This window comes from Leucoraja erinacea, chromosome 5 (assembly GCF_028641065.1).
Source record: "Leucoraja erinacea ecotype New England chromosome 5, Leri_hhj_1, whole genome shotgun sequence".
NCBI lineage: Eukaryota > Metazoa > Chordata > Chondrichthyes > Rajiformes > Rajidae > Leucoraja > Leucoraja erinaceus.
The window spans coordinates 84,342,003-84,369,353 of record NC_073381.1 but is presented as its reverse complement, the minus strand read 5'-3'; the positions used below and the strand labels follow the sequence as shown (position 1 = coordinate 84,369,353).

The 27,351-nt window shown below is 41.6% G+C and overlaps 1 protein-coding gene across 1 annotated transcript in view; it reads right to left on the bottom strand.

Annotated features, from left to right (window-relative positions):
• Positions 1-27,351, bottom strand: part of ptk7b (protein tyrosine kinase 7b) — a 150,316-nt gene that overhangs the window by 8,927 nt on the left and 114,038 nt on the right. Inside the window, exons 8-18 of the mRNA XM_055636138.1 lie at positions 24,496-24,629; positions 22,212-22,347; positions 16,793-16,912; positions 14,719-14,865; positions 13,527-13,677; positions 13,229-13,356; positions 12,918-13,118; positions 11,560-11,715; positions 6,917-7,149; positions 3,688-3,765; positions 1,255-1,406 (exon numbers count right to left, since the gene is read on the bottom strand). Coding sequence (XP_055492113.1) covers positions 1,255-1,406; positions 3,688-3,765; positions 6,917-7,149; positions 11,560-11,715; positions 12,918-13,118; positions 13,229-13,356; positions 13,527-13,677; positions 14,719-14,865; positions 16,793-16,912; positions 22,212-22,347; positions 24,496-24,629 — 1,636 coding nt within the window. The remainder of the gene's footprint in view (positions 1-1,254; positions 1,407-3,687; positions 3,766-6,916; positions 7,150-11,559; positions 11,716-12,917; positions 13,119-13,228; positions 13,357-13,526; positions 13,678-14,718; positions 14,866-16,792; positions 16,913-22,211; positions 22,348-24,495; positions 24,630-27,351) is intronic.

Here is a 27,351-nt window from a genome sequence, read left to right as displayed (position 1 = left end):
ACAATCAACTTCTCCATGGGTAACAAAGTTATCAGTACAATGTCAGCACAATTAAATCATGACTGCTTCCAGGACTAGGTTATACAAGTAATTTAATGTCACAGGAACATGTGCAGGTATAAAGAAGATAGCTACCAGTGCAATTTCATTATCAACAAGGTGAAAAACGTGACAAGGCTCGCGCACCTGAAGGTGCAACAGCAGATATCGATAGATAAGCATATCTGCTTGACTTGGTGGCCATGCTCTTACTTATGTGAGGGTTAGTTCAAATCCCATTCCAGGAGCAGCACCCAACCCAGATTGTACATGACAGTGAAACTTATATTTGACTGGAGCTGTGAGTAAACAGGGGGATTTATCCCTCTTTAGAGAAAGGAAATAATCTACCACATAACTTGGAAAAACAAAAGGTTTTCTTCAAATAATAATATACAAAAAAAACACTTTTGAATGATCACTCTGCACCCTAGTTGGGTCAAAGCCTACAAACATTCTCCAGCTCTTGAGAGAAATTGTTTCCATCAGGAAGCCCTTTGAATCCTGAACAACTGTTGAGAGAAGACAAAAACAATTCTCATGGTCTGTAGACATCAGCTCATCTACTACCCAGGGGCTAAATACATGAATGCAGTAAGAGTCATACCTTGCGGTTGCTTACCATGATGATTTTGGACACAAATACTTTGTTGTTCTTGCACATAGCTTAAACAGCAAATTCTCAAAAGCAAAAGAGAATTGAAAATGCCCTCGGGTAAACCAGGGATGGCCAATAGATGCCAGTCTTGTCCACTTTCCTCAGGAACAATTCAAACCCACAGATTTGGGACAATAACCTTTCATATATATGACTAAAAACATGTGATCAGATTTGGGAACGACAGAGATCAGCTCCAGTTTCTGTAATTGGCCAGTCTAATTTGCCTTGGTATAGCTGTTTTTTGGTGATCAAAGAAGATTATGGGGCCTTTACAACTTCCAACGTTAATGTCTGTTCCAGAGGATTTTTGTCCTACAAGGGGCTAATTCTAAAGTTATGTTTTAACCTCGTCTAATAAGTTATATGTTGGAAGGTACTGCAGATGCTGGTTTACACCACCGAAGATAGACACAAAATTCTGGAGTAACTCAGCTGGACAGACAGCATCTCTGGATAGAATAATGGGTGACGTTCGGTTCGAGACCCTTCTTCAGACTAAGAATAAGTTATATATTTGTCTGAACCCCATCACTTGCAAGAATCATATCACCTACCTGTTGTATACATCTTTACTCAGGCCAAGTGCTGCTACTTTAACCTGTCTCTGGGCACTGATCAGGCAGTTTCGGGCAGCCAAGTCTTTGTGCACAAAACGATGGTTTGACAGATATTCCATTCCCTGTGCCACCTGCGTGCAAATGTCCACCTGGAAAAGAAAAGTACCTAAATGAGAAGATATGGTGTGCACATGAATCATGTACAGTGGGAGATGGATGGGGTGGGAGATTGCAACTTTCACCTGGTCCACCCTGTTTCAACGAATGCAATCAACTTGGCGTGCACAATCAAATAGAACAAGTTGTCTTACAACTTTAGGCTGTGCACGCCATACGCAGGAAGAAGAAAGGCTGGATCTCTGGCAATGCAGATCCACTTGATTGTAGTGTTCAAGAAGGAACTGCAGATGCTGGACGATCGAAGGTACACAAAATTGCTGGAGAAACGCAGCGGGTGCAGCAGCATCTATGGAGCGAAGAAAATAGGCGACGTTTCGGGCCGAAACCAAAGTGGATGGTAGAAGATGCTTTCCAAGGGGCAGAAGGGTCATCTAAATAGAGGGCACAATTTCAGAATCAGGAGTTTAAGGCCAAGATGTAAAGGAACTTCTTTCACTGGATCACGAATCTTTGGAACCCTCTATCCCAGAGAATTACTAAAACTGAATATATTTAAAGCTATATTTGCACTATAGAGCAAGTTGAAGGTGATGGGGGAGTAGCAGCAGAGTGAAGCTGAGGACAAAATCAGAGGCCATGTTTGCAGGGCCATGTGAACTATTTCTGATCCTGTTCATTAAGAACAGAGCAGATCTTATTTAGCAAAGTGCACAGAAACGTATTTCATAATTATTTTATCACAGCAGGCAGTTACTCTCAATTAGCAGGGATAAAGTATATTCCTAATCTGCACTGAAGAGACTGTGTTTGTATAAAAAGCATCTCTGGAGGGAACACTGTCATTTTATGACGATCTTCACTGCCTATGATATCTATTTTAGTGTCTTCGAACAAAAAAGTATAGCACAGGAGCAGGCCAAACGGCCCACAACGCCGAACACGAAGTCAAGATAAAATAATCCAATTTGCCAGCACATGATCCATACCCCTCCATTACCTGCCTATCAAAGTCAATTTATTCGTCACAAACACCCGAAGGTGCAGTGAAATGAATTTGCCAGCAGTGATACAATTAAAAATAACCCACAATATACAATAAGATTTAACACAAACATCCACCACAGCATTCTTCACTGTCGTGGAAGGCACAAAGTTCAGTCAGGCGTCCTCCTTGTTCACCCGTGGTCGGGGTCATAAACCCTCCGTATTCGCCGCTACGGAGAGCCCGATGTATAGACCCACTTGTCGGGATGATTGAAACTCCGACGTAGGGACGGTCAAACACACTCCGCGGCTTGGAGGTCCTGAATCGGTGCTTTCTTATGCATGTGCCTATCAAAAAGCCTGTTAAATGTCACCATCATATCTGCCTCCACCGTCCCCCCTGGCAACGCAATCCAGGCGCCCACCACCCACTGTATAAAAAAAACTTGCCCTGCACTTCTCCTTTAAACTTTGCTCCTCTAACCTCAAAGCTATGCCCTCTTGTCTTTGACATTTCCCTCTGTGGAAAAAAGGTACTGACAGTCAGTCCCCCATCTATGCCTCTTATAATTTTATGCACTTCCATCAGGTCTCCTCAAGCTATGACATTCCAGAGAAAACAATCCAAGTTTGTCCAACCTCTCCTTGTAGTTAATACCTCCTAATCCAGGCAACATTCTTGAAAACCTCATCTGCACCCTCTTCAAAGCCTCCACATCCTTCTTGTAAAGGGGTGACCTGAACTGCACGCACTACTCCAAATGCAGTTTAACCAAAGACTTAGAGCTGCATCATTCCTGACATTATACTCAATGTGCCAACCAATGAAGGCAATGTATCATATGCCTTCTGCTAACTTACTAACCATGTCTTGTACCTTTGCATGCAAATCATTTGAATAAATGGCTAAGTAGAAACAAAATAGCCAAGGATTGCATTTGTGACAGCTGCCTGAATGCTGGCTGGAAAGAACATCCATGCAGGTACAGAAGACAAGTCAGAGCTTGACTGGGGCGCTTTCCATGGTCAGAAAGCCACCAAACTCTCCACGGTAGGTGGGCAAGATCTAGAAGGCCACATGATAACACCAGAGAACATGGTCACTAGAACAAGGGGTGAAATTATTCTGTCAGAATTATTCAGTATGCCCAGGGAATGCCCATGGGGACATCTGGGCAAATTACACAGACGTTTAGATACACACAAAATGGTAACCTCTTGGTTTTGTTTTAGGGTTTGGAAGAGCATTGTCAAGTAGATACATGTCCATGTGAAAATTTAGCACTCTTCCACTGGCTTCACAACTACAAGTTCTTGTTCCCTTACCTTCTGTTTCAGATTTAATGGTGACTTGGTCTTTTCTTCTTTGCCCTTCACAATGCGCAGGTACTGTTTGAGGTCTCCCTGGAAAGAAAGTGGGGAAGTTAAGTGTGTGCAGCAAAGACTGGTGGTGGGGGAGGGCTAGGCAGGCCAACTCCAATTAAACCAGGGGAATGTTGCAGCCCACTACCTGGCCAGCCCCTCTATCACAGATATATACACCCCACAGCTTTACATTGAGGAAATGCACGGCAGAGCAGGAAGCTATTTGAATGATGAGTCCATGCTGGCATTGTTTACACTGTAGGTACACAAAAATGCTGGAGAAACTCAGCGGGTGCAACAGCATCTATGGAGCTAAAGAGATAGGTAACGTTTCGGTCCGAAACTCTTCTTCAGACTGATGGGGGGTGGGGGGGGGGGGAGCAGGAAGGAAAAAGGGAGGAGGAGGAGCCCGAGGGCGGGGGGATGGGAGGAGACAGCTCGAGGGTTAAGGAAGGGGAGGAGACAGCAAGGGCTAGCAAAACTGGGAGAATTCAACGTTCATGCCATCCGGACGCAAGCAACCCAGGCGCAATATGATGTGCTGTTCCTCCAATTTCCGGTGTTGCTCACTCTGGCAATGGAGGAGACCCAGGACAGAGAGGTCGGATTGGGAATGGGAGGGGGAGTTGAAGTGCTAAGCCACCGGGAGTTCAGGTAGGTTATTGCGGACTAAGCGGAGGTGTTCGGCGAAACGATCGCCCAACCTCCGCTTAGTCTCCCCGATGTAAATCAGCTGACATCTAGAGCAGCGGATGCAGTAGATGAGGTTGGAGGAGATACAGGTGAACCTTTGTCGCACCTGGAACAACTGCTTGGGTCCTTGAATGGAGTCGAGGGGGAAAGTGCAGGGACAGGTGTTGCATTTCTTGCAGTTGCAACGGAAAGTGCCCAGGGAGGGGGTGGTACGGGAGGGAAGGGAAGAAATGACAAGGGAGTTGCGGAGGGAGCGGTCTTTGCGGAAGGCAGACATAGGGGGAGATGGGAAGATGTGGCGAGTGGTGGGGTCACGTTGGAGGTGGCGGAAATGGCGGAGGATTATTTGTTGTATTTGCCGGCTGGTGGGGTGAAAGGTGAGGACTAGGGGGACTGCCCTTGTTGCGAGTGCGGGGATGGGGAGAGAGAGCGTTTACACTGTTGTTTAGTTCAAGCAGAAGAATATATTATGCACTTCTCAACACCCGCAGCGATTTTATTTTGGAAAAGGAAATAGGAAATGCTGGGAAGTTGGTATGTGAAACAAGGAAAGGTGCAGAGGGAACCTCAACAAGGAAGAACATTAGAGGTGGGAGGGTGGGAGAAATAGGGGACAGCAAGAAAAGGATAACTGCACAGCCAGAGGGGAGGAAGTAAGGGTGGAGGGCCAGCAAGAAAAGGGAGCTGAAGGAGGAGAGAACAGCACAAGACTAGAGTCTGGTGGCAAAAGCTGGCACAGGGAATGGCGTATTCCTGCAAGGAAGCTATTATAGCACATAAAGTAACAAGTAATGAGATGGGAGGACTTGGTCCATGTTTAGTTGGAAACAGACTATTCTGCCAATGTATCCACGCCAACCACCATTCACAAGTTCACACTGGTTCTACAGTATCCCACTTTCTCATCCACCCCCTCCACACTTGAGGTCATTTACAGACGCCAATTAACCTACAAACCCACATGTCTTTGGGATGTGGGAGAAAACCGGAGCACCCAGAGGAAACCCATGATGTCATAGGAGAATGTATAAACTCCACACAGACAGCACACAAGGTTAGGATCCAACCCAGGTCTCTAACGCTACGAGGCAGCAGCTCTACCAGTTGTGTCACCCATATATGTAATAATATTATCAACAGGATCCTGAATTACTTTGACAGCTATAAAGGCGCTAATAGCTGCAGTGCCAGAGAATACTGAAGATATTGAAAGGTTGGTGGTTTGCCAAAAAGGAGACACTGCAGAATCAGTGTAATTCTCGTTGGTCTCTGGTTTAATCCTGGAAAACAATTTTTGGGGTCTTAGCAGCCTCTGCTGAAGGGGGAGGTCATATGGTCATAAGTGATAGGAGCAGAATTATGCCATTCGGCCCATCAAGTCTATTCCACCATTCAACCATGGCTGATCTATAATGGAGACTAATCTTTAGGAGATGAAGTCCAAATCTCCTCCCCTGATTACAAACTAGTGGCAGTGCAGGAAACAGAAGTGGCTTTGTGAAGAGATGCAAGGACATACTTTAGATTGTGATACTTGATGATGAAGCATCTTCTCATTACTGGTTTTTAACGGGAGAAGATTATTTGAGCGACGATGTGAACAAGAGCGTTTGTCAGCTTCAATGAAAATTATGGAATTTTTCAGTTTCTAGTTATTACAGTAATGTACTGTACTGACAGATTGTTGAGAGAGAGACGAGATTGAATAGGACTTTCACAACAGACGTCGCAAGTATTTCCTAATCGTCCACAACCCAAGGTGTTTCATCAGTCGATCCATCTGCAAATGTTAGTGTTTGTGATGCAGGGAATAATGTCCCACAAACATTATTGTGTCTTTTCACACAGAGAGTGGTGAATCTCTGGAATTCTCTGCCACAGAGGGTAGTTGAGGCCAGTTCATTGGCTATATTTAAGAGGGAGTTAGATGTGGCCCCTGTGGCTAAGGGGATCAGGGGATATGGAGAGAAGGCAGGTACGGGATACTGAGTTGGATGATCAGCCATGATCATATTGAATGGCGGTGCAGGCTCGAAGGGCCGAATGGCCTACTCCTGCACCTAATTTCTATGTTTCTATGTTTCTAAACAGAAATGAAATAATTGACTAGATTATGGTTTAATCAGAGGAATAATCATTGACCAGGATACTCATTAAGCTCTCTGGATCTTCTTTGAAAAATGTCATAGGTTCTTTCAGGTTAAGCTGGAAGTAGATAGTACCTCACCCTCAACGTTTCTATCAAAGGACGAAATAGCAGTCGCAATTTATCGCTAATGAACCGTGATCTAATACACCTTCAGAATGTTCCAGTTCTGAATCATCAGTTTGAATAAAAGCAAGCACAGATTTACATGTCCACAATGTGCATGTGGATTAACCAGCTATAATGATGGTTGACAAAATGTACGAGATTAAGACTTTTAATTTCACATCTAGGCTATTTATAAAGTATAACTAACAGTTTAGTAGAAAAGCTTCCACTCTGGTCTCTTACCAGGTCCACATATTCGGTGATCATATATTGTGGTTCCACTTCCCGGCACAGGCCCAGAAGTCTCACTACATGGCTGTGATTCATTTTACTGAACATCTCAAACTCCCGCCGAAACTCCAGCTGCAGCTGCTCATCCCGCGTGGTCAGGCTCTTCACCAGGACAACCGTCTCGGGCTCACTTTTGTCAATCCCTTTGGCTTTGGCCAAGAAGACCTCGCCATATTCTCCTTTTCCTGCATTTATAAACATGAAACCCAAACTTTAAAACGGTACACAGCTTAAAACAAAAGCACCGTACAGTGAGTGGAATCCTTGAATAGTTGCTCACAACTAAACAATGTTCCACATTCTGCATGCATAGGAGTTAAACTCATCAAGCCATGAACAACACACCTTGTAGGGGGCTCTATTGAGATAGACCATGGACAGATTCCTGGACAGTGAATAAATCTGGTGAGAGTGTTTAATTTGGAGAAATAATTGTAGGCCAGATACTGTATGTCCTGAAGGCAACCTTCACCCACTCCTTTCCCCTGACATATTCATTCAAGCTTGATACATGTGCAGAGGATTAATGGCCCCACTACCTAATGTTCCTGGCCCTAACAGGCATCACAGCTGTGACAGATTATGCCTCATGTGATGTTCATGCACATGTTTACGATTGAATAACAGATAGAAATATGATCCTGGCTCATTCTCTCTGACTCTTGAAATCAACTGCATCTGATTTCAATCCTTGCCATGATGTGAAGCAAACGCAGCAGCTAACAGGATGGAACCTGCAACTTTCCTGGTTTGTAATGTTCTGCACTATTGCATGAAATACCCATCAACACTGCTGTGATGCGGGCAGTACTATTTTTTAAAAAATTCTTCATCACTAAACCATCTAATTTTTAAATAAATATAAACAGCTTGTTGATTTCATGCTCAAATGGCATTCTTTTAAGTTTGTACTAACAGCATTTGACGTTCAGATGCAAGGATGTCTTGCACAAGAAATAGCTGAAACTCGTTGGCTTTAAAGTGCAGTTGGTTTGAAGTTAGACACAAAAAAAAAGCAATTCCCTCCACAAATACTGCTATGTGAATTTAAAGTTCTCTCTCCCTCACAGAATTTTAAGGGGTAATAGCCCACATCTGCGTCAGTATTTTGGACAATCTAGACCCTCTGCAATTCATGTAGCGGGAAAAGAGGTCTACCGAGGGCCCCGTCCCTCTTGCAATAGATTCAGCAGCTCAGGATCGTGTTGATAATAAGAATGCCTATGGTAGGATGCTATACATGGATTACAGCCCAGCCTCCAAAACTATAATGCCTAATCAGCACAATCCAACTTTTGGACCTTGACTTTAGGGCCTCCATTTGCAACTTGCTTCTGGACTCCATGGCCAACAAACCTCGGTTACTTATAATAGGTCATAATATTTCCTCCAGTCTGACCCTCAACCCTGGTGCCTCTCAGGGATTGTGTGCTCAGTCCCTTGCTCCATTCCCTGTGCACCCATGATGTGTAGCCAAGTACAATGCCAACTTGATCTTTAAGTTAGCTGATGAGGTTAGGGCGATAAATGTTGTCTAACTGGATTTTCGTACGGCATTTGATAAAGTCCCCCACAGTAGATTGATCCAGAAGATTAAGATACATGGGATTAACAATGACATTATTGTAAGAATTCAGAACTGTCTTACTGATTGAAAGCAGAGGGTTGCGATGGATGGACAATATTCAGGCTGGAGGTCTATGACTCGTGGAATTCCGCAGAGATTTGTGTCTGTGATATATATAAATGACTTGGATATAGACAAGTTGGTTAGTAAGTTTGCAGATGACACCAAGATTGCTGTGGTCGTCGATTGTGAGGAAGGCTGTCAACGTATAGCGAGGGATATGGATCAGTTACGGCAATGGGTGTACAATGGCAGATAGAGTTTAATCCGAGCAAGTGCGAGTTGTTGCATCCAGGAGGTCAAATGTAAAGGGAAAATATAGAGTTAACAGCATGACCCTTAACAGCATTGATGTACAGAGGGATCTTGGAGTTCAAGTTCATAACTCCCTGCAAGTAGCAACATAAGTAAATAGAATAGCAAAGAAAGCATATATGGTATGGTTGCTTTCATTAGTCGGGGCATTGAGTATAAGAGTCAGGAAGTCATGTTGCAGCTTTTTATGACTTTCATTAGGGCCGCATACGGATTACTGCATACAGTTCTGGGTGCTCTATTATAGGAAGGATGTGGAGGGGTTGGAATAGGGTGAAGAGGTTTACTGGAATCAGGGGTATGAACTACAAGGAGAGGTTGGACAGATTTGGATTGTCTTCTCTGGTTGTGGGATACCTGATAGAAGTATATAAAATTATGAGATACATAGATAGGATTGACATTCAGAACCTTTTTCCCAGGATTAAAAAATCAAATACTAGAGGGCAGAGTTTTAAGGTGATAGGGGCAAAGCTTGAAGGAGAAGGTTTTCTTTTAATTACACACAGGAGATGAGTGCCTGGAATGTGCTTTTGGTGGTGGTGATTGGCGGAGATATGATATTGGCATTTAAGAGAATTTTGGATAGGCATATGGATATGCAGTGAATGGAGGGATATGGATAACGTGCAGGCAGATAAAGGGGTTGTCAGACTTGGGCGACCTTATATGCGAGTTTAGAAGAGTTTGAAAAAAATGACATGTTGAAGACCTCCTTCGACTATGTTGAAGACCAGCTTCGACTAGCTACATCTAGCTCCGCCTAACTTCGGAAAAATTGGACAGCGAAAAGTGGAGAGTGAAGACGACCTCCTTCGATCTCCCTTCGACCTCCCCTCGACTACGATGAAAACTATCTACGACTACCTTCGACTACACTCGACTGCCTATGACTAACATGCCGACCTACTACGACCTACTACGACTATGGATAAAAAAAAGTATCGATTTTTTCCATGGCGACCTATTTTACTCGCGGACATTTTTTAACATATTGAAAAAACCGCCGCGACCTAGCTGGGGCCTCGAGTACGCGGAGACCACTCTCAAGCATGAAGGAGAGTTACAAAGACCTCCTACGACCTTGTGTCGACCATGCAAGTATGAGTCGAGGGTAAACTCGCCAGAACTCGCAGATTAGGTCACCCAAGTGGGACAGGCTCTTAAGAGTTGGTCTTGGCATCATGTTCAGCACAGGCTGAAAGTTCTGTACTATTCTGTTCTATGTTGAAATAATGTGCCTTTTCATTTTATTCGAGGCAAATGTAATTGTCATAATGTCCTATCACTGTAATTGGTCCGATCAACAACAATGATGAGATGGATTAGGAGAGATTGAAAATGTTACGTCATGGTGTCAGGATGATTACCTAGCCCATCAGCAAGAAGAAAATGTTTGTTGTTGACCTAACAACATAATGGAGTGAATGCAATCTGGTCATCACTGGAGCTGCTGTTGAGATAGCCGGCAGTTCCAAGTTCCTAGATATCCTTATCACCAACAATCTTGGTGCCTGAGTGGACGCGTTCTCAGTCCATTGCCACTCTTCCTATAGTCTCACAACTGTGCAGCCAAATTTTGCTCAGACTACATTTACAAGTTTGCAGATGATATTGGCGTAGATGCACAGATTTTGAACAATGACATTGTAGAGTACAGGAAGGAGATAAGGAGCTTAGTAACATGGTGGCAAAACATAATCTCTCCTTCAATGTTAGCAAGACAAAGGAGCTGGTTATTAACTTCAGGAAAAGAAGTGGCGTACACACCTCAGTAAGGATTAATGGTGGAGATTTAAAATTGAGATAAATTGAATTTTTTTCTGTCAGAGCCTGGCAAATCTCTGGAATTCTGCCCCAACGGGTGGTGGAAGTTGCATCTTGAGAAGTATTTTCACTGGAGTTGGATAGATATTTGATCAATCAAGGAATAGACAAGTATGAAGAAATGACACAGCAAAAGAGTTGTGGCTGTCAAAATTGCTCATAATCATATTAAATTTCTATGATTATATTCATTTTCTTGTGCAATTGTGTTTCAAGGAAGGAATTTATCATTAATTTTTTGAAAAAGGTTGCTGTAGAGTAGAAGTGAAAGAGTTTTGTACACTTTTCCTCCATTTTCAGCGAGCTATGGACTTGGATGCCAAGATCCCTCTGTACATCAACGCTGTTAGGGATCTTGCCATTAATTCTACATACATTCTAAGTTTCAACGGGCAATACCTCATACTTGCTCAGATTAAATTCCATCTGCTATTTCTTTGCTGATTTTTGTAGCCGATCTATATCCCGCTGTGTACTTTGACAACCTTCCTCACTGTCAGTAACTTGACCAATTTTGGTGTAATCTATAAACTTGCTAACTAACCCATGTCCATTTACATCCACATATACATATCACCAACAGAGGTCCCTGCACAGATCCGTGCAGAACTCCACTGTTCACAGACCTCCAGCCAGAATAAAACCATTCCCACCACAGCCCTCTGTCTTCAATGAGTAATCCAGTGCTGTATCAAATGGTCATGTCACCATGGATCCCATGCATCTTAATCTTAACAACGGACTTTCATCAAATGTCTTACTAAAATCCACGTAGACAACAACCACTGCCCTACCCGTATCTTGTTACATAGGTCGTGTTACGTACCAAGGGTTGTGATTGTCTGCAGGTTTGCACGAGGGAAATGCAGTTTATCATGCATACTGTGACGCTTGTTGGGTACCACTGTCATGCTAATGTTGTTAATGGATGCTTCCTCTTGAATCTCAGCTGTTAGTTGGCCATTCTGCTGCACAGTGCCACCTGGCATCCAAAAAAAAAGGTGATTTAAAATATACATTTCATTCAGTTATTTGTATTATTATAATCTTATAATGCACACACACATTTGTACACAAGATTATATAATTCAATATTAATTATTTGCATAGAATAACTTTCTATTCACACATTTTACTTTCCAGTTTTATCCTTATGTCAGCATGAAAGCTGAAGTGTTGATCTTCATGAATATAGCACGGTTTGTAGAACCGCTGGCTCACGCTGGAGATTTGGATTCAATCCGAACTGCTATGGAGCGTGTGGAGTTTGCACGCTCTTCCCAAGAACATATGTGTTTCCTCCAACATCCCAAAATCTTGAAGGTTGGTAGGTTAATTGGCCTTTGTAAAAAGCTCCTAGTATGTGGGTCAACAATAGTCAGGGGACGGGGAAGAATATGGGGAATACAAAATGGGGTATGTGTGGGATTTCTGGAAAAAATGGGTGCTTAATGGATGGTATGGATGTAGTGGAATGTTTCATGACATTGTGCCATGGTGTTGATCTCCAAAAATGGCTTTTTCCATCACAAAGGTAAAGCATTCCAAGGTAGGATTAAGTTATAGAAATTGCATCCTCTTCCTTCTCTGATGGGAAACAAAAAATTAGAATGTCTCTTTCTGAATCAACTCAGATAGTATTTCCACGCACAATGGTGGTGAACAGTTGTAATTCGCTTGTGTATACATGTCAACAGTTAATTTTACATCTGAGAATGTCACACTTCTGCTGAGTGAAGACATAAAGGGATGTGGGGTAAAGATAGGTTTACAGAGCTTGGTCACAGCAGTGAAGACCTCAGAATGTGCAAGCTCAAGGGGATAAACTACCAGTGCATAAACTACCAGGGGCAGAGCCAAGAATGCACAGGAACCTACAAAAAAAAAAACTGATCTACTAATGTTGCAGCTTCACCACATTTAATAAGCTCAGACCTTAAAGCACAACTTATTCTTCTCCTCCTCCCCAGGAATCTATTCCCCACCTCTGCACCAGTAATTAATTTGTTTTCTTTCTCAGTTCTGACAAAGGGTTAACTCTGTTGCTCTTTTCACATATGTAGCCTGACCTGTAGTGTGTTTCTGGCATTTTTGTTTTTACTTCAGATTTCCAGCATCGATAGTTTTTTTTCATTTTCACCAGCATGTTATTTGTTGAAGGTACCTGGCATAATTTCATCTTACCATTTAGTACCTCCATTTCAGGTTCTTCGCCCTCTGGTCCTTTATGCAACCGCTTTGCCTTTCGTCGCTTTTTGCAATAGAACATGAGACCCAGTACATTGATAATATAAGCAACAGCAGCGCCGACAGAAAGGCCAATTGTCTGAATCATCTTATATGGAGTGTGTTGCTTATCATCATCTCCATGAGCTGCTGGTTTTTCTAAAGGAACATGCAAGGAAAGATCATGTAGCAAAGTTAAGATCTTATTTCTTAACTATCAATTTGCAATTGTCATGCAAGGCTAAAGTGATGAGCAGAATAATACAGACCGACAACATAGAGAAAGGCATCTCGGTGCTGAATGTTGCAATTGTTGCCAGCAATGCACGTGTACTTCCCTGTATCATCTGCACTGACATCATAGATTATCAATGAGCCATTTTCCATTTTCCGTATTCTGTGATCAAATATGCAGAAACAAACCATAAGAAAGATTCAGTCATGGCTGGTTACGGGATTCATGTTTAAGGCAATATTCCAGATGGCTAACAAGAGCACCAGCAGGCTTTTGTGCCAAACTGGAGAATTTTCTCATATTGCCTGCATTAGTAACAGACTATGTCATACCTTTGTAAGCTCTTGCTGGAGTCCAAGATCTTCTCCTTCACTTTCCAATGAATGTTAGGGTGTGGTTCTCCTGTGGCTTGACAGTTCAGCACTGCAATGAATCCCTGGTACACGGTTGTGTTCTCAGGCTCCATCTTAAACTTTGGCAATACTAAGGAAAGACACAGACGTGTGGCATACAAATGATAGGGAGAGGTATGGGTTGTGAGGCACGCTTTATTTATTTCCGTCAGTCATTCGGAGAAATTTCAGTAATAAATAACAATCCGTTTTCTATTTGCCACTACAGCCAGCAGCAAGTACCTCCAGATCTGGTAGAATCTTGGTTGGATACAGAGTGAGACTTGAACCTGGTTCCATTGCTTCTGACTCACTGTGCCATCCTCTGCCCTTGGCCCACCTCTGCCCTCTGCCCTTGCCCCCCCCCCCCCCCCCCCATCTTTCCCAACACTGACTCATTATGATCCAAAGTTTCTCACCCCTATCCTGAACACAATGATCAAGATCGTTCCAAACCATGAAGTTCCCTTGATTTCAAACTGGAATTAAAGTGAGCCACATGGTTTAATTTAGTCGAGATAACTAGGTGAACAGACAGCTGAGGTGGATAATTAAAAAAAAAATTCAATATAGACTTTATTCAAGTAATATATACAATACAGGAACTGTGCAAAAAATTCATCCAACATTCTCGGAGACTATACAAACATTCAATACTGTTTATACAAATTACACCAATTTTTTTTCCCCCACCCTTGCCACTCATGTGGCCCACTGGCGTGAAATCCCTTCCCTTATTTTTTGAGGGTCGTCTCCACCACACCCTGCCCCCCATGTACAGCAGCAGAAGGGCCTTAGACTGTGGTCCTCCCCAACCGAGCCTTGGCGTTGGCTGCACCGAGCTTCAGTGCGTCCCTCAGCACGTGCTCCTGCAGTCTGCAGCGGGCCAGTCAGCAACATTCCCGGATGGACATCTCGCTCCGCTGGGTGGTCAACAAAACTCAGGCAGACCAAAGAGCGTCTTTCACCAAGTTGATGACCTTCCAGCAGCACTCGATGTCAGTCTCTGAATGCGTCCCTGGGAACCGTCCGTAAATCACAGAGCCCTCTGTGACAGAGCTGTTCAGAATAAATTGTGACAGGGACCCTTGCAAACCTCTCCAGACTCACTTTGCATATAAAGGCATCATACCTGCAACAATAAGGCGGACAGACGCCCTGATTTTCCCTTGACTGTTTGATGCAATACAGGCATACTGTCCGGCATCACTTTTGGTCACATTGGTGAAGTGCAATAATCCGGCTTCCTGCCTGATGTGAGGGGATATACGACTGCCATCTGTACCAATTAGAAATAGCACAAGTTATTCTGATGCTAAATGAAAGGCACTGGCACATTACAAAACAGCATCATCAAAAAAATGCAAACAGCTAACAAAATCGACACCTTGAGTTTTGACAGATTGGATGAAGCAGAGTAGGTTTCTCCACCAGCCAGGACACAATGGGACAAATGTCTACTGTGATTCTGTTAAACAATAGTCTGGTAAATATCGACTTAAACACACAAGGACATCGAGGAAACTTCTTTATGATGCATTCATAGAAACATAGAAATTATGTGCAGGAGTAGGCCATTCAAGCCTGCACCGCCATTCAATACGATCATGGCTGATCATCCAACTCAGTATCCTGTACCTGCCTTCTCTCCATACCCCCTGATCCCTTTAGCCACAAGGGCCACATTTAACTCCATCTTAAATATAGCCAATGAACTGGCCTCGACTCCATCTGCGGCAGAGAGTTCCAGAGATTCACCACTCTCTGTGTGAAAAAAGTTCTTCTCATCTCGGTTTTAAAGGATTTCCCCTTATCCTTAAGCTGTGACCCCTTGTCCTGGACTTCCCTAACATCGGGAACAATCTTCCTGCATCTAGCCTGTCCAACCCCTTAAGAATTTTGTAAGTTTCTATAAGTTTTTGTTCTATTCATGATGGTTAGGCTGTAACTCTTGCCAGAAGCAATTGTGTCAGATCATCATAGACTGTATTTAATTCTCCCAGATTTTCCTCATCCTCAACTGCCTTTCTCCACTAAGCAGCTGATCACAGGCAAAGGTGTTCAATGATAACAGTGGCTCAGAAATCCATTGTCATGCCCAAGATAAGAGGGAGAAAATTTATAAAGCAATGAATAAAACTCCAAAATCTGAGGGAAATTTTCCAAAATATAAACACATTTCATACATTTGTTTGAGAGTATTACTAAAGCAGTATTACTTAAAAATCTAATAATACTGTAACAACGTTTTGGGAACTATTTTTGATTAACATTGGATGAAGATGGGTTTATAGTCATACCGTGACATACCGATATTGGCTCTTCAGCCCATTGCCTCCACTCCAGCCTTCAAGCACCCATTCACACTCACCCCATTTTTTTCCCCCCTTCAACTGTTCTTGGACCCAATTCTACTGCCACCCTCGTAGAGATTGGGAACCCAGATCTCTGGAGAATGATTAAGCAGTACTGACACTGTACCACTAAGCTATATTTAATGCAAACTGCATGTGCAGGGGAGCCGCTGAATCAACCTGATGACTGTCTCCAGGCTCACACAATAGAAGGCCAATGATTAGGTAATGGACAGTGTAGGGCGAGGAGCAAGAACCTTTCAAAAAGCAAAACAAAGGAATTGTCATCAGTCACTGAAGGAAAATGTATGAGATATAGACAATTGGTAAGCCATTTTGAGCACAAAATATGGAAAATTTAACATTTGCATCCTTCATAAACACATATCCTTTCCAGCAGAAAAAAAGGCCCAAGTACAAATCCTAGAAATCTGAAACTCCAAATTTTCTCAGCTTGAAGGTCAAGTTAATGAATTCAGCTACAACATTCTGCGGAGTGAGCAGAGAACAAGGATGCTGAGGGAGTGAAGAAACTGAGCTGAAAGCCTGGGATTTTTTTGGAACAGAATAGTAATGATAAAAGTCTAAGAAATATAGTTGCTTCAATGTCCAGAAGGAACATCTGCGCAAAGAGGCAGGAGGTTCTGAGAGAACCTCTCCCTGTAGACACAAAAATATCTGAGATTTAACATGTCGTGATGAGGTAAAGAACAATTCTCAGTTGGCAATTTAATGGTTTTTAATAGTAGTAAGGTAACTAACACCATTCTAACAAGATTGAAAACAAGGTTTAAAATTCAGTGGAATTTACTGATCGGTGCCCTGGATATATATCCATAAAAGAACTCTCACCATTTTTGCTCCATCTGATGAGTGGTTTCTCACGACCAGTAGCAGAGCATTGGATTGTAATATCCTTATTCAGCTCCATACACTGATGTTGCTGTGGAGTTGGAGTGAACTTAAGCTTTTCTGCAATGAGGAACATAGAGTCACAAGTTAGTGCTTCAACAAGTGGCATTTTGGGCATTGGGATAGAAATTAGATTAATAATTGTACAGATTTGTACTGAAATCAAGCTTTTTTAAAGTTATCACAGTTAACTCCCATATGTTAGTGCAACCTGCTACCAGCTTGGTGATAAAGTCTTAAGATCCAAACCTTGTGATTTCTGCTGAGTTAGGCAATGAAAGCCACGCTAAAGATAGGGATGTTAAAGGTGCAAGGTAAAAGACAAAAAAAGGCTAGGGTTCCTGCTTATGATTTGAAGAGTGCCTGTATGTCAACAGTCAATGACTAAACTGCCAGTCAGCAAAATGGTTTAGGCTACTTTTGACTCCCTGTAGCCATGGGGTTCATGCTGCTAAGAAAGGGGGGAAAAGTTGGGGTCTGGAAGTGGGAGGTATCTGCATAATCACAAAGCCAATTCAGACCACAAGGCAAAACAATTAATCAATTGCTTCCATTGGTGTTACAAGCCAATCTTGGATATGTTTTCAATTAAACGTATTAATAATGTTGAAACCAACAATAATTCTGGGAACATGTAAATATGAAATCTATTTCAGATTCTATCTAGTGCTTTGGCACACAGTAAGATGTTGTTTGGTTTGTATTATACAATGCTTGTAGCAGTGTTAAGTATTTGGAAACCACAAGCAACTTTGTACTGGAAATCAGTAATAGTTATACAGCAGAGAAACAGCCTTTTGGCCCAAATTGTCCATGCTGACTGAGGTCCATGCCATCCAAGCTAGTCCCATTTACCTACGCCATATTCCTCAAACCTTTCCTATCCATGTACCTGTCTGAATGTATTTTAAATGTTATTGTCTCAAACTACTCCATCTGATTAGCTCATCCATATACCCACCATATACTATGTGAAAAAGTTGCCCCACTGGTTCTAATATTTTATAAATTTGAAGCATCATCATCATCTCCCTCCTTCTGCATTCAATGCCCAGATTAAGAAGGGGCAGTATCCTGTATGCCTTTCTAACCACATCACCCATCTGCAATGAAACCTTCCAGGGCCTGTGGACTTGTACTCTGAGGTCCCTCTGCATCCTCAATGGTCCGTAAAACCTACCATTCATAGTTTATGTCCCAGCCTCATTAGTACTCCCAAAATGCATTATCTTTACCTGGGTCTGGATTAAACTCCACCTGCCATTTTTCAGCTACTGCACTAGATTGTTGCTTTTTCTCTGTAGTTTATGACTACTTTCCACACTACCAACAAGCTTTAAGAAGGGCAGCTAGAAAAGATAGAAAACTATAGGCTGGTGAGCCTTACCTCAGTGGTGGCAAAGTTATTGGAGGGAATTATGAAAGACAGGATTTATTTGCAATTGGAAAGGCAAGAACTGATGGGGGATAGTCAGCATGGCTTTGTTTGTGGGAAATCATTGATTGAAAGATACAGCACGGATACTGGCTTTTTGCCTCACCTGTTGACACTAGTTAAACATAGAAACATAGAAAATAGGTGCAGGAGTAGGGCATTCGGCCCTTCGAGCCTGCACCGACCGCCATTCAATATGATCATGGCTGATCATCCAACTCAGTTCTGTGTTATCCCACAGAATGTTAAGTGAGGGTATAGCTGGGAGTGTTGCATGGAGTTTTAGTCCCTTTACTGGCATTAGAGTTCTCAAAAGCTACTGTAACAGGGATAGACGTGGATGGTATACAAGAGCTATTTGATTATAATTAAAACAGGAAAGAGATGGAGAGCAAACTTTCAATTCCAGAAAGATGCAAGAACTTTAGAGCATTGATTTAAGGGGAACTTAGACTGGGAGCATGGAAGTTGGTATACCATATGTAAATGGGAACATCCTTGTGACCAGAGTTTCCCACTCACAATAAGGATGCTGTGCTGGATTCAGTTCAACTCCATGGAATAAAATGGGGCAAACCCAGAATGTGACAAGAGATATTAGAATTGTTATGAAAACAAAAAAAACAAAAAAAGTGAAATCCTCAACTGGAAGTTGGTTAATTCTGTGTCTGAAAGGAATATAGCCTGGGGTGGATGTGATTTAACATTTGGTAGGTACAATTGTAAATAAGCCACAAGGGGCCTTTGAAGCAGCAATACCATGGGTACAGATTCCATGAGGGGGATTAACGTGAAACAGAAAAATATTCAGTTCAATTCAGAAGAAGCTGGATATATTTAAAAAAACACAGTATTGCAAAGAAGATACAAGGGTAGATTTAAAGCTAACATTAAAAAAATCTGTAAAGATTTAAATCTAAAGGTAAAAAGTCAAACTAAATACTGTATGTAAAGAAGATAACCAAGAAAGTTAACAAGACATAATTTTTGAAAAAAAATGATATGTTTATAGTAATAGGATCCCAATTTGAAAATGCTACAATTTTGGACACCAAGGGAAGTGAGGACAAAATTGCTGAGGCTCTGTTGGTAACCTTCCAGTATTGTTCAGATATTAAACTGGTGCCAGAAGACTGGAAGATTGCAAAATGGTGCACTCCTGTCCGGCGAGTGAACAACTGGTAATTGAAGTGCATTCAGCTTAACATCATGCTACAGAAACTTTTAGACACATTAATCCAGGTCAAAATTAATTGTCACTTCAAAAAATATGCACTAATAAATGAAAACCAACAAAGCAAATCATGTTTAACTGACTTGACAGTTGCTTAATGTAATAATTAGCATAAGTTGTCATACAGCACAGAAACAGACCCTTCGGCCCAACTTGCCTTTGCCGATCAAGATACCTCATGAACACTAGCCCCACCTGCCTGCGTTTGGCTCATATCCTCTCCACCTTTCCTGTCCATGCACCTGCCCGTGTGTCTTTTAAAAGTAGTTATAGCACCTAAAAACTTTATTTTTCTGTATTTGGATTTCCCCTAGCACACATGAGTTGGTTTGAACTCATGTCTGTGTGTCCAGAACTCTGGCTGTTAGTCCTGCAACTTGACCACGACACTATATTACTCCTCAAATTGGGCAGGGCTGTAGAAGCACTTGAGGGCAAATGGTAACAGTATAACTGACATGCATAATGCATCATACAAGCCAGAACCTCCCACCCCTCCCCTCATCAACAACTACTTCTCCACTTCACGCTGCCTCGGGAGGAGTAGCCAACATAATCAAGGACCCATGTCAACCAATACCCTGGTCATTTTCCTTTCTCCCCTCTTCAAGCTGAAGATACAAAAGCTTAAGAGCATGTACCACCAGATTCAACACCAGTTTCTTCCCCGCTGTTATCAGACTCTCATGTGTTTAGGATTTATTCCCGATTTTCCAATCTGCTGTTGCACTTGCACTTAATTGCACAGAGCTTGCACTTTTTATATCTGCACTTTCTCTACAGCTGTAATACTATTTCTCCATTGTTTGCTTTTGTTGTTGAATTATCTGTTGTACTCATGTATAGTATACTCAGCACGGATTGCATGGAAAACAAAAAAAAAATAACTGTCTATCAGTGCATGACAATATTAATTTTCAATGTGCTGAGATCTACCAGATAAACCAGAGATTTACCAAATTACCAAAGGAATAGAAAGACAGAGTATCAGTGAATCATAGTCATTCAGCATGAAAACAGGCCCCTTGGCACAAATATTGACCAAGATGCCCCATCAAAGCTGGTCCCATTTGTCTGCATTTGGCTCATATACCTCCAAGCATTTCATATCCATGCATGTCTCCAAATGACTTAAATGTTGTTATGCCTGACGCAACTACTTCCTCTGGCAGCTCTCTCATATACCCACTGTGTGAAAAGGTTGCCCCTCAAATTCCTGTTCAATCTGCCCCCCTGCAAACCTATTCCCTCTAGTTCTTAATTTTCCAACCCTGGGGCAGACGGCTGCATGCATTCACCGTATCTATACCCCTCATGATTTTATACACTCTCAGTCCTTGAAGTCTCTTTTCATTCTATACTATTCATAATCTCACATAAGTTTGTATCAGCAGCAAACTTCTTCAATATGTTTGTCCCCTCTGCTAAAATTGATAATTAGTATAAATGAATATGTATTGCAGAAGAGCATAAATAAAGAATATTAAAAATGAGCAGTGCTATTAGCAATGTTACAAAATTTTGAGATTTAAAAAATCAAGTCTCTAATGTATCCCATCAGATAAAGCATAAAAAGAAGTTTAATTTGACACCTAATTCATTTTCATATCTCAAGTATTTAAAAAGTTATGGCCATTTTCATACTCGAAAATTAGCATCTTGTTCCCTATTGATTTTCTATGGACATAACAAAAAAGCTGTGATCGTGTGCAGTCAAAAGCCCATAACCTTCTTAAAAATTAAGAGAACTGAATGAAATTTTCAGTTATCATAGATTGAACCATTCTGAAACAAATATAAAATAATCTTACTTGGATGACCTGAAATTAAAGCATATAATTAGTTAGTTACCCAAGTGTAGCTAATTTCAAACTTCAATTACTAGATGCAAACATCTATCCATTTCTTAATAAATGATTAACATTTTTAAATAGCCTAAGTGTCCAAATAATATTCATAAATAATTCACAATAAAACATGATTTTTAAATCTCATTTACATTAATTTATAGGCCAAATGGAAGGAATTTAGTGTTCACTTGCTGTAAATTAAAGTCAATTTAAATCATTCTAGTGGGATCCTGTGAACGCGCTGGTTTAGAACGTTCACATTGCACTAGATTTGTGCCCTCAAATGCCCAGAAAAATACTGCGGGATATAATGGGCCCAAAATGAGCTACTCGCAATATTAAACTTTGTATAAAGGGATCTTAAGAAGCCCTTTTTAATGTAAAAATAAACAGCCTACCTTCTGTTGTCTACTCTATGCGACCCTGACGGCTGCCGGTGGTCGCGGGTTTAGAGATTGATTTTTAAACTACTATAACTATTATACAAGGCCTTTAAAACTAATAATAGCTTTTGCGACGGGGTCTTCCAGCGATTTTTCGCTAATAATGAACTAGGCTGAACATCTTCGATTGGAACAGCCTAGGGAAAATCGTGTTTTAAACCCGCCCCCCTCTAAACGGCGCCAAAATCGCGCACACCCGCAGCGACAGATTTTCAGCGACGCTTCAGGTAGGCTTTGCAACATACCTAGCGTTATGACGTCTATCATTAGGATGTTGTATTGCGCCGTTTTGAAACTATGTACTAATGATTTGAAACCCCAGACAAGTCGGATGACTTCAGAATTTAGACATAATTCAAAGTTAAAATGATCATCCAGGTTGGCCACCTGCACTTACCTAGCACATGGACACGGGCATATCCCTCGATGTAGCCTGCTGGTGTGCTGCTCTGACATTTGTACACAGTTCCATCATACACCTCCACGTTATTAATGCGCAGCGTTCCATTGGCCAGCTGCTCAAACCGACTGTCCTGTAATTTAACCAGTCATTAGCCACTGGAATTCACAGCAACCTGTAGCCTTATATGCCCCTGTCCCACTTAGGAAACCTGAACGGAAACCTCTGGAGACTTTAATCCCCACAAAAGGTTTCCTTGCGGTTCCCGGAGGTTTTTGTCAGTCTCCCTAATGGTCGAAAGTGGTTTCCGCTTCTTCTATGTTCTGGCGATTATTTAAAAAAATTAAAAACCGACCGCGACTAAAAATAGGTCGCCGTTTTAAAAATCGGTAATTTTTTAGTCTAAGCCGGTTGCTAGTTGAAGGTGGTTGCCGGAGGTTGCAGGTAGTGGAAGGTAAGGCCGGTTTTGAATTTTTTGAAATAATCGCCGGAACACAGAAGAAGCGGAAACCACTTTCGACCATTAAGGAGACTGACAAAAACCTCCAGGAACCTCACGGAAACCGCATGGAAACCGCACGGAAACCTTGAGTGGGGCGCAAAGTCTCCAGAGGTTTCCGTTCGGGTTTCCTAAGTGGGACAGGGGCATTAGAAAGCGCAGTCGTCTGCAATATTTGTCAACAAATGTTTGCTGTATTTCTACTCAATTTCATTTGAGATTTAAAAATTGAGCTCCAGGTACAAGAAGTTCACTTATTTCCCTGTGTGCAGAATTAAAAGCTATGGCGGGCAAATAAGCAAGCGTCGAACATGAAACTGGGCCTCAGCTTGTAGGAACCACACCTGGGGCTGCGATGTCCAGAACATGGGCAGCTTCAGGGAGACAGCATTTTGCTGGGTTGGATTGTCCGCGACCTCGGGCTGTTGAGGTTGATCATTGGCTGCAAACATCGTTTAAATCCAAAATGACCGTTTTGGATCTTTGGGGTCACCAATATGGAGGGCGAATAAGTTAAGCCAAGCGTGGTGAATCAAAGTGGTCTTTATTGTCAAAGCAAAGAGAACAACACACACACGAATGGGGGAAGGTTGACCCATGGCTCATTATTTATATTAGGGCACACCCCTCTACCTCGTGACAACTCCTTCCCGCCGTTACCCAGTCACGTGACCCTACCCCCGACTGCCGAGGGTTCGCATAGTAAGTGGTCTAACCACCGGGTGGCGCCACAAAGCGGTGTAATGCAAGAGATGCTCTGGTGGGGGGAGTGCAGCTATGTGTGAAGTTAACCTTCATGATAATGCAGATCTAGGATGTGCACTGATTAGTTTACAAACAAACATTTAGCTGGCAACTTCAGATTGTGCTAACAATCAACTGAACAGCTAGGTACTGGGGTTGTTCAAGCTCAGGAATCAGTGTGACTGCAACACACCATGAACATCAGTAAGCTGCTGACATTCTTTGTCCGAGATGAAGAATATATGAGGGAAGGTGGGAGCGCAGTGTACCAAGAGGGGCAGAAATAACAAAAATGCATAAACTATATTGAACAATTTGTCAGACAATTTAAGTTCCGTGGACTGTGTGTAGAGATACCAGCAAGTAGCTTGGTGACAAACAAGGAAATGTTTCAAAACTACTGTAAGTGCAATACCTCATTGCATTGGTCATTGAAAATGCTTTTGTTACTCCTAAATTCTATACAGCGTGACTAATTGGTTTTGGAGCTAGTGTGGGATGTTGGAAAAATAATAAGTGTGGATTAAGATATTTGCAGCTCTTATTTCTATTGTTTATAGAGTTAAACAATTCTATTACAGTGAATGATTCAGCAATATTCATCTTATGAGCAACCAATATCAGGTTAATATTTACTTTAGCTGCTTTGGAAATTATTTTGGCATTTATAACAGTTGCTAGCTTGGCTCACTAGCAGCATCCTGTCTGTTGAGCCATTATGTGACCAATCTCAAGTGTTTGAGCATTAAATCAAACTCTCAAACCAACATTGTGCTGAGGAAGCATTATATTACTCGGAGCTGTTATCTTTCATTTGCAATGTTAATTATCCTGACAATATTCAAAGGACGAATGTACAGTCGTATCAGAATAGAAGATGAGCTTTAGCAAATGCTTATTCCTCAACCAACAACCTAACACATCATCTGTATAATAATTCCTTCCTTCAGAGGAAGCAAAGAATTAGTAATTTGTCCTTTGTCAATATAAGCCAGACATAAACCACACAATGCCTCTGAAGATGAGTGGCATACTTACACCAGAAATGTCCACATTATTCCGGAACCAGGTAGCTATGGGAGTTGGGATACCGCGGGTGCTACAGGGCAAAAATCCTGGCAACCCTTCATTTAGCTGGGTGTCTGATGGCTTGATGACCCACTCTGGTATTGCTATGTGGGGGAAAGAAACATTTACAAGAGTAGATTTAGCATAACCCAACATTCCGATTCCATTCTAATTCAATAAAGATTTCTGGTCATTAATAAGAGTAAATTACTATTGTCTTCAAATTATCAGTCTTGAGAAGGCTAGGAATAATGGTACCCTAAAATGTTGAACAGAAGGATCTGAATACAATTACTTCCATTTCACATAGGCTGTATGGGGAATCCCTGTAATTTATCAGACTCTGGAAAGAACCCCGCTTATGCCAAGGATGTATTCCCCAATTCTCAATCTACCTCATTGTGGCCTTGCACTTTTTTAATTTGTACTTTCTCTGTAGTGCAACACTATATTCTGCACTCTTCACTTTTTGCTTTCTCTGTGCTACTTATGTATAGTTTGATTGTACTCATGGCTAGTTTGATCTGCCTGAAATGCAGGGAAAACAACAATTTTCCATTGTATCCCATACACTTGAACCACTGCACCTTTCAGCTCAATTTCTTTGTCCCTCAGATGCAGGTTGACAGTGCAAAATATGAGATAGGGCTACTGGGATTGGATTGCAACGGTTAATTAACAGAATACACCTTTCACCAATAATATTGAAGGATTTAAAAATGAAAAGTGAAATGATTGATGACGGTATCAAATCAACAATTGCAAGGCCCCTCTTCAGACCTGACCCTCATTTTGACCTGAAAAGTTACCTATTCCTTCTCTCCAGAGATGATGTCTGTCCCGCTGAGTTACTCCAGCTTTTTGTGTCTATCTTTGCATTTAAACCAGCACCAGCAGTTCCTACCTACACATAACTTCATGACACTTGATGCATACTAATGATGAGATAGTTTCGTTTTAGTCAAATACAGATATTTGCACATATTCATCAATCTTTAAACTGAGGTTGCTGAAAAATCTGCACATACATTATGAAGAAAGCTATTCATCAAACTTACTTCAACCAAAAATTTGACTCATTATCATTTAGCATTAAGAACAAAATGGTAGCATACCTCTTAATATTCTGAAAGGAAACCAATTAGTAATGGAAAGGTTCCAGCTTATATTTGCCCATTGGAAACAAAGAGAAAATGTAATAATGTAGGGTCAGCTTTAACGTTTACAAAAAATAATCACCAGGGGATTCATCTCTTTTTTGCCAAGTCTGTTATGAGTTGCTTAGCTATAATCCTGCAGGCACAAGGAGCTATCAAGTATTTTTAAATTAAAGTAAGTGCCTAGATAAAATGAGCATTGTTGAAACTGAGTCATTACATCTGGGTCCAATTATGCCCTTGCCCAATTCAGTTTTTGTAAATGTACACTTCTCCAGGAGGCACAGGATAGCAATTGTTTTTAGAAACAAACTGATTTTTCACCTCGGGCTCATGAATCATATAACCCCAAAATCAAAAATTAGTTATTGTAGTAACGCTAGCTTTGATATAGACAAAGGTGCTATCATCAAATCTAAGTCACTGGCTAAAATCTACTGGAAGGTATAAATTCTAAGACACATAACACAGCTGTCTTTCAACAGTGCACTGAAAAGTACGAAGACCATGTCATAAAATGATAACTTTGCTGTCTGCCTTTTAAGAGGGTACGAGCATCTGATAAGCACCAAGAATCTCTCACTGAGCCCTGGCCAACCTCCACCTTAACAATGATAGATATACGCTTTAACTTCTGCGCAGTCCACAGGGGTGGAGTCCACAGTTCTTAGTACCACAGTCCCTGCTTTAATTTTCCATCTCACTCCAACCTAATCGATTGGTGACCTCCTGTGCTATTGCAATGAGCCCCAATGCCAGCTTAAAGAACAGCACCTAATTTTCTGGCTGGACACGTTGCAGTCTTCTGGACTAAATGCTGAATACCACAACTTCAAATAACTTGTTATCTCTCTACATCAATGATATTGCCTCAGCTTCCTTTTGTTTTTTTCCTCCAAGAGTAGAGGACATGCTACCCTTATCTGCCGGACATGTCTCCCTGCTCTGTATTTCACAACTCCTACATTATTTTGTCCATGTTCCCACTCTTTAACTGCTCCCATTCTCTAATTTACCCTTGTTTACAGTTTATCCCCATGTTAACTCTGGTTTTACCCTTTCAGATACAGCCCCCTCCTCACACTCCTTTACATGCTTCTATTGTTTATTTTGTCTCCATCCCAGCGGTGACAAAGGATCTTTGATCTGAAACCTTGACTCCATTTCTCTTCCCACGGATGGGGACAGATCTGCTATTTCCAATATTTTCTGTTGATATGAGATAAACGCCTATTTGTTTTATCCACTAATAATGGAATACACTCCCCAAGTGGCTGCTACATAGCTCTGTGCGATGAGGCAATCTTAAAGCACTTTAACTGGCAAAGAGGTATGATTCTTTAAATCATCAAAACTAAACATTGTGGAAAGGGGCATTAAGCCCAGAGCACTGTACGAAGAGTGATGTTTCCTACAACATGCAATCACACTTAAGGCTGGAGAATTTTCAGACTATGGCTCTGTATAGGCCCAAGTGATTTGCTGAATGAGATTTGAATTTATCTGTTTCTACTTAGTTGAGAAACATATGCCATGGCTTCAGATTGATAAACCACCTAATCTCATGTGAACATATTTGTTGATTTTTCCATTCTTCTGCCCAATTAATTCTCCTTCAACTAAAACTCCCCACAAACCAAATAGATTTTGATGTCTGAAGAAGGGTCTC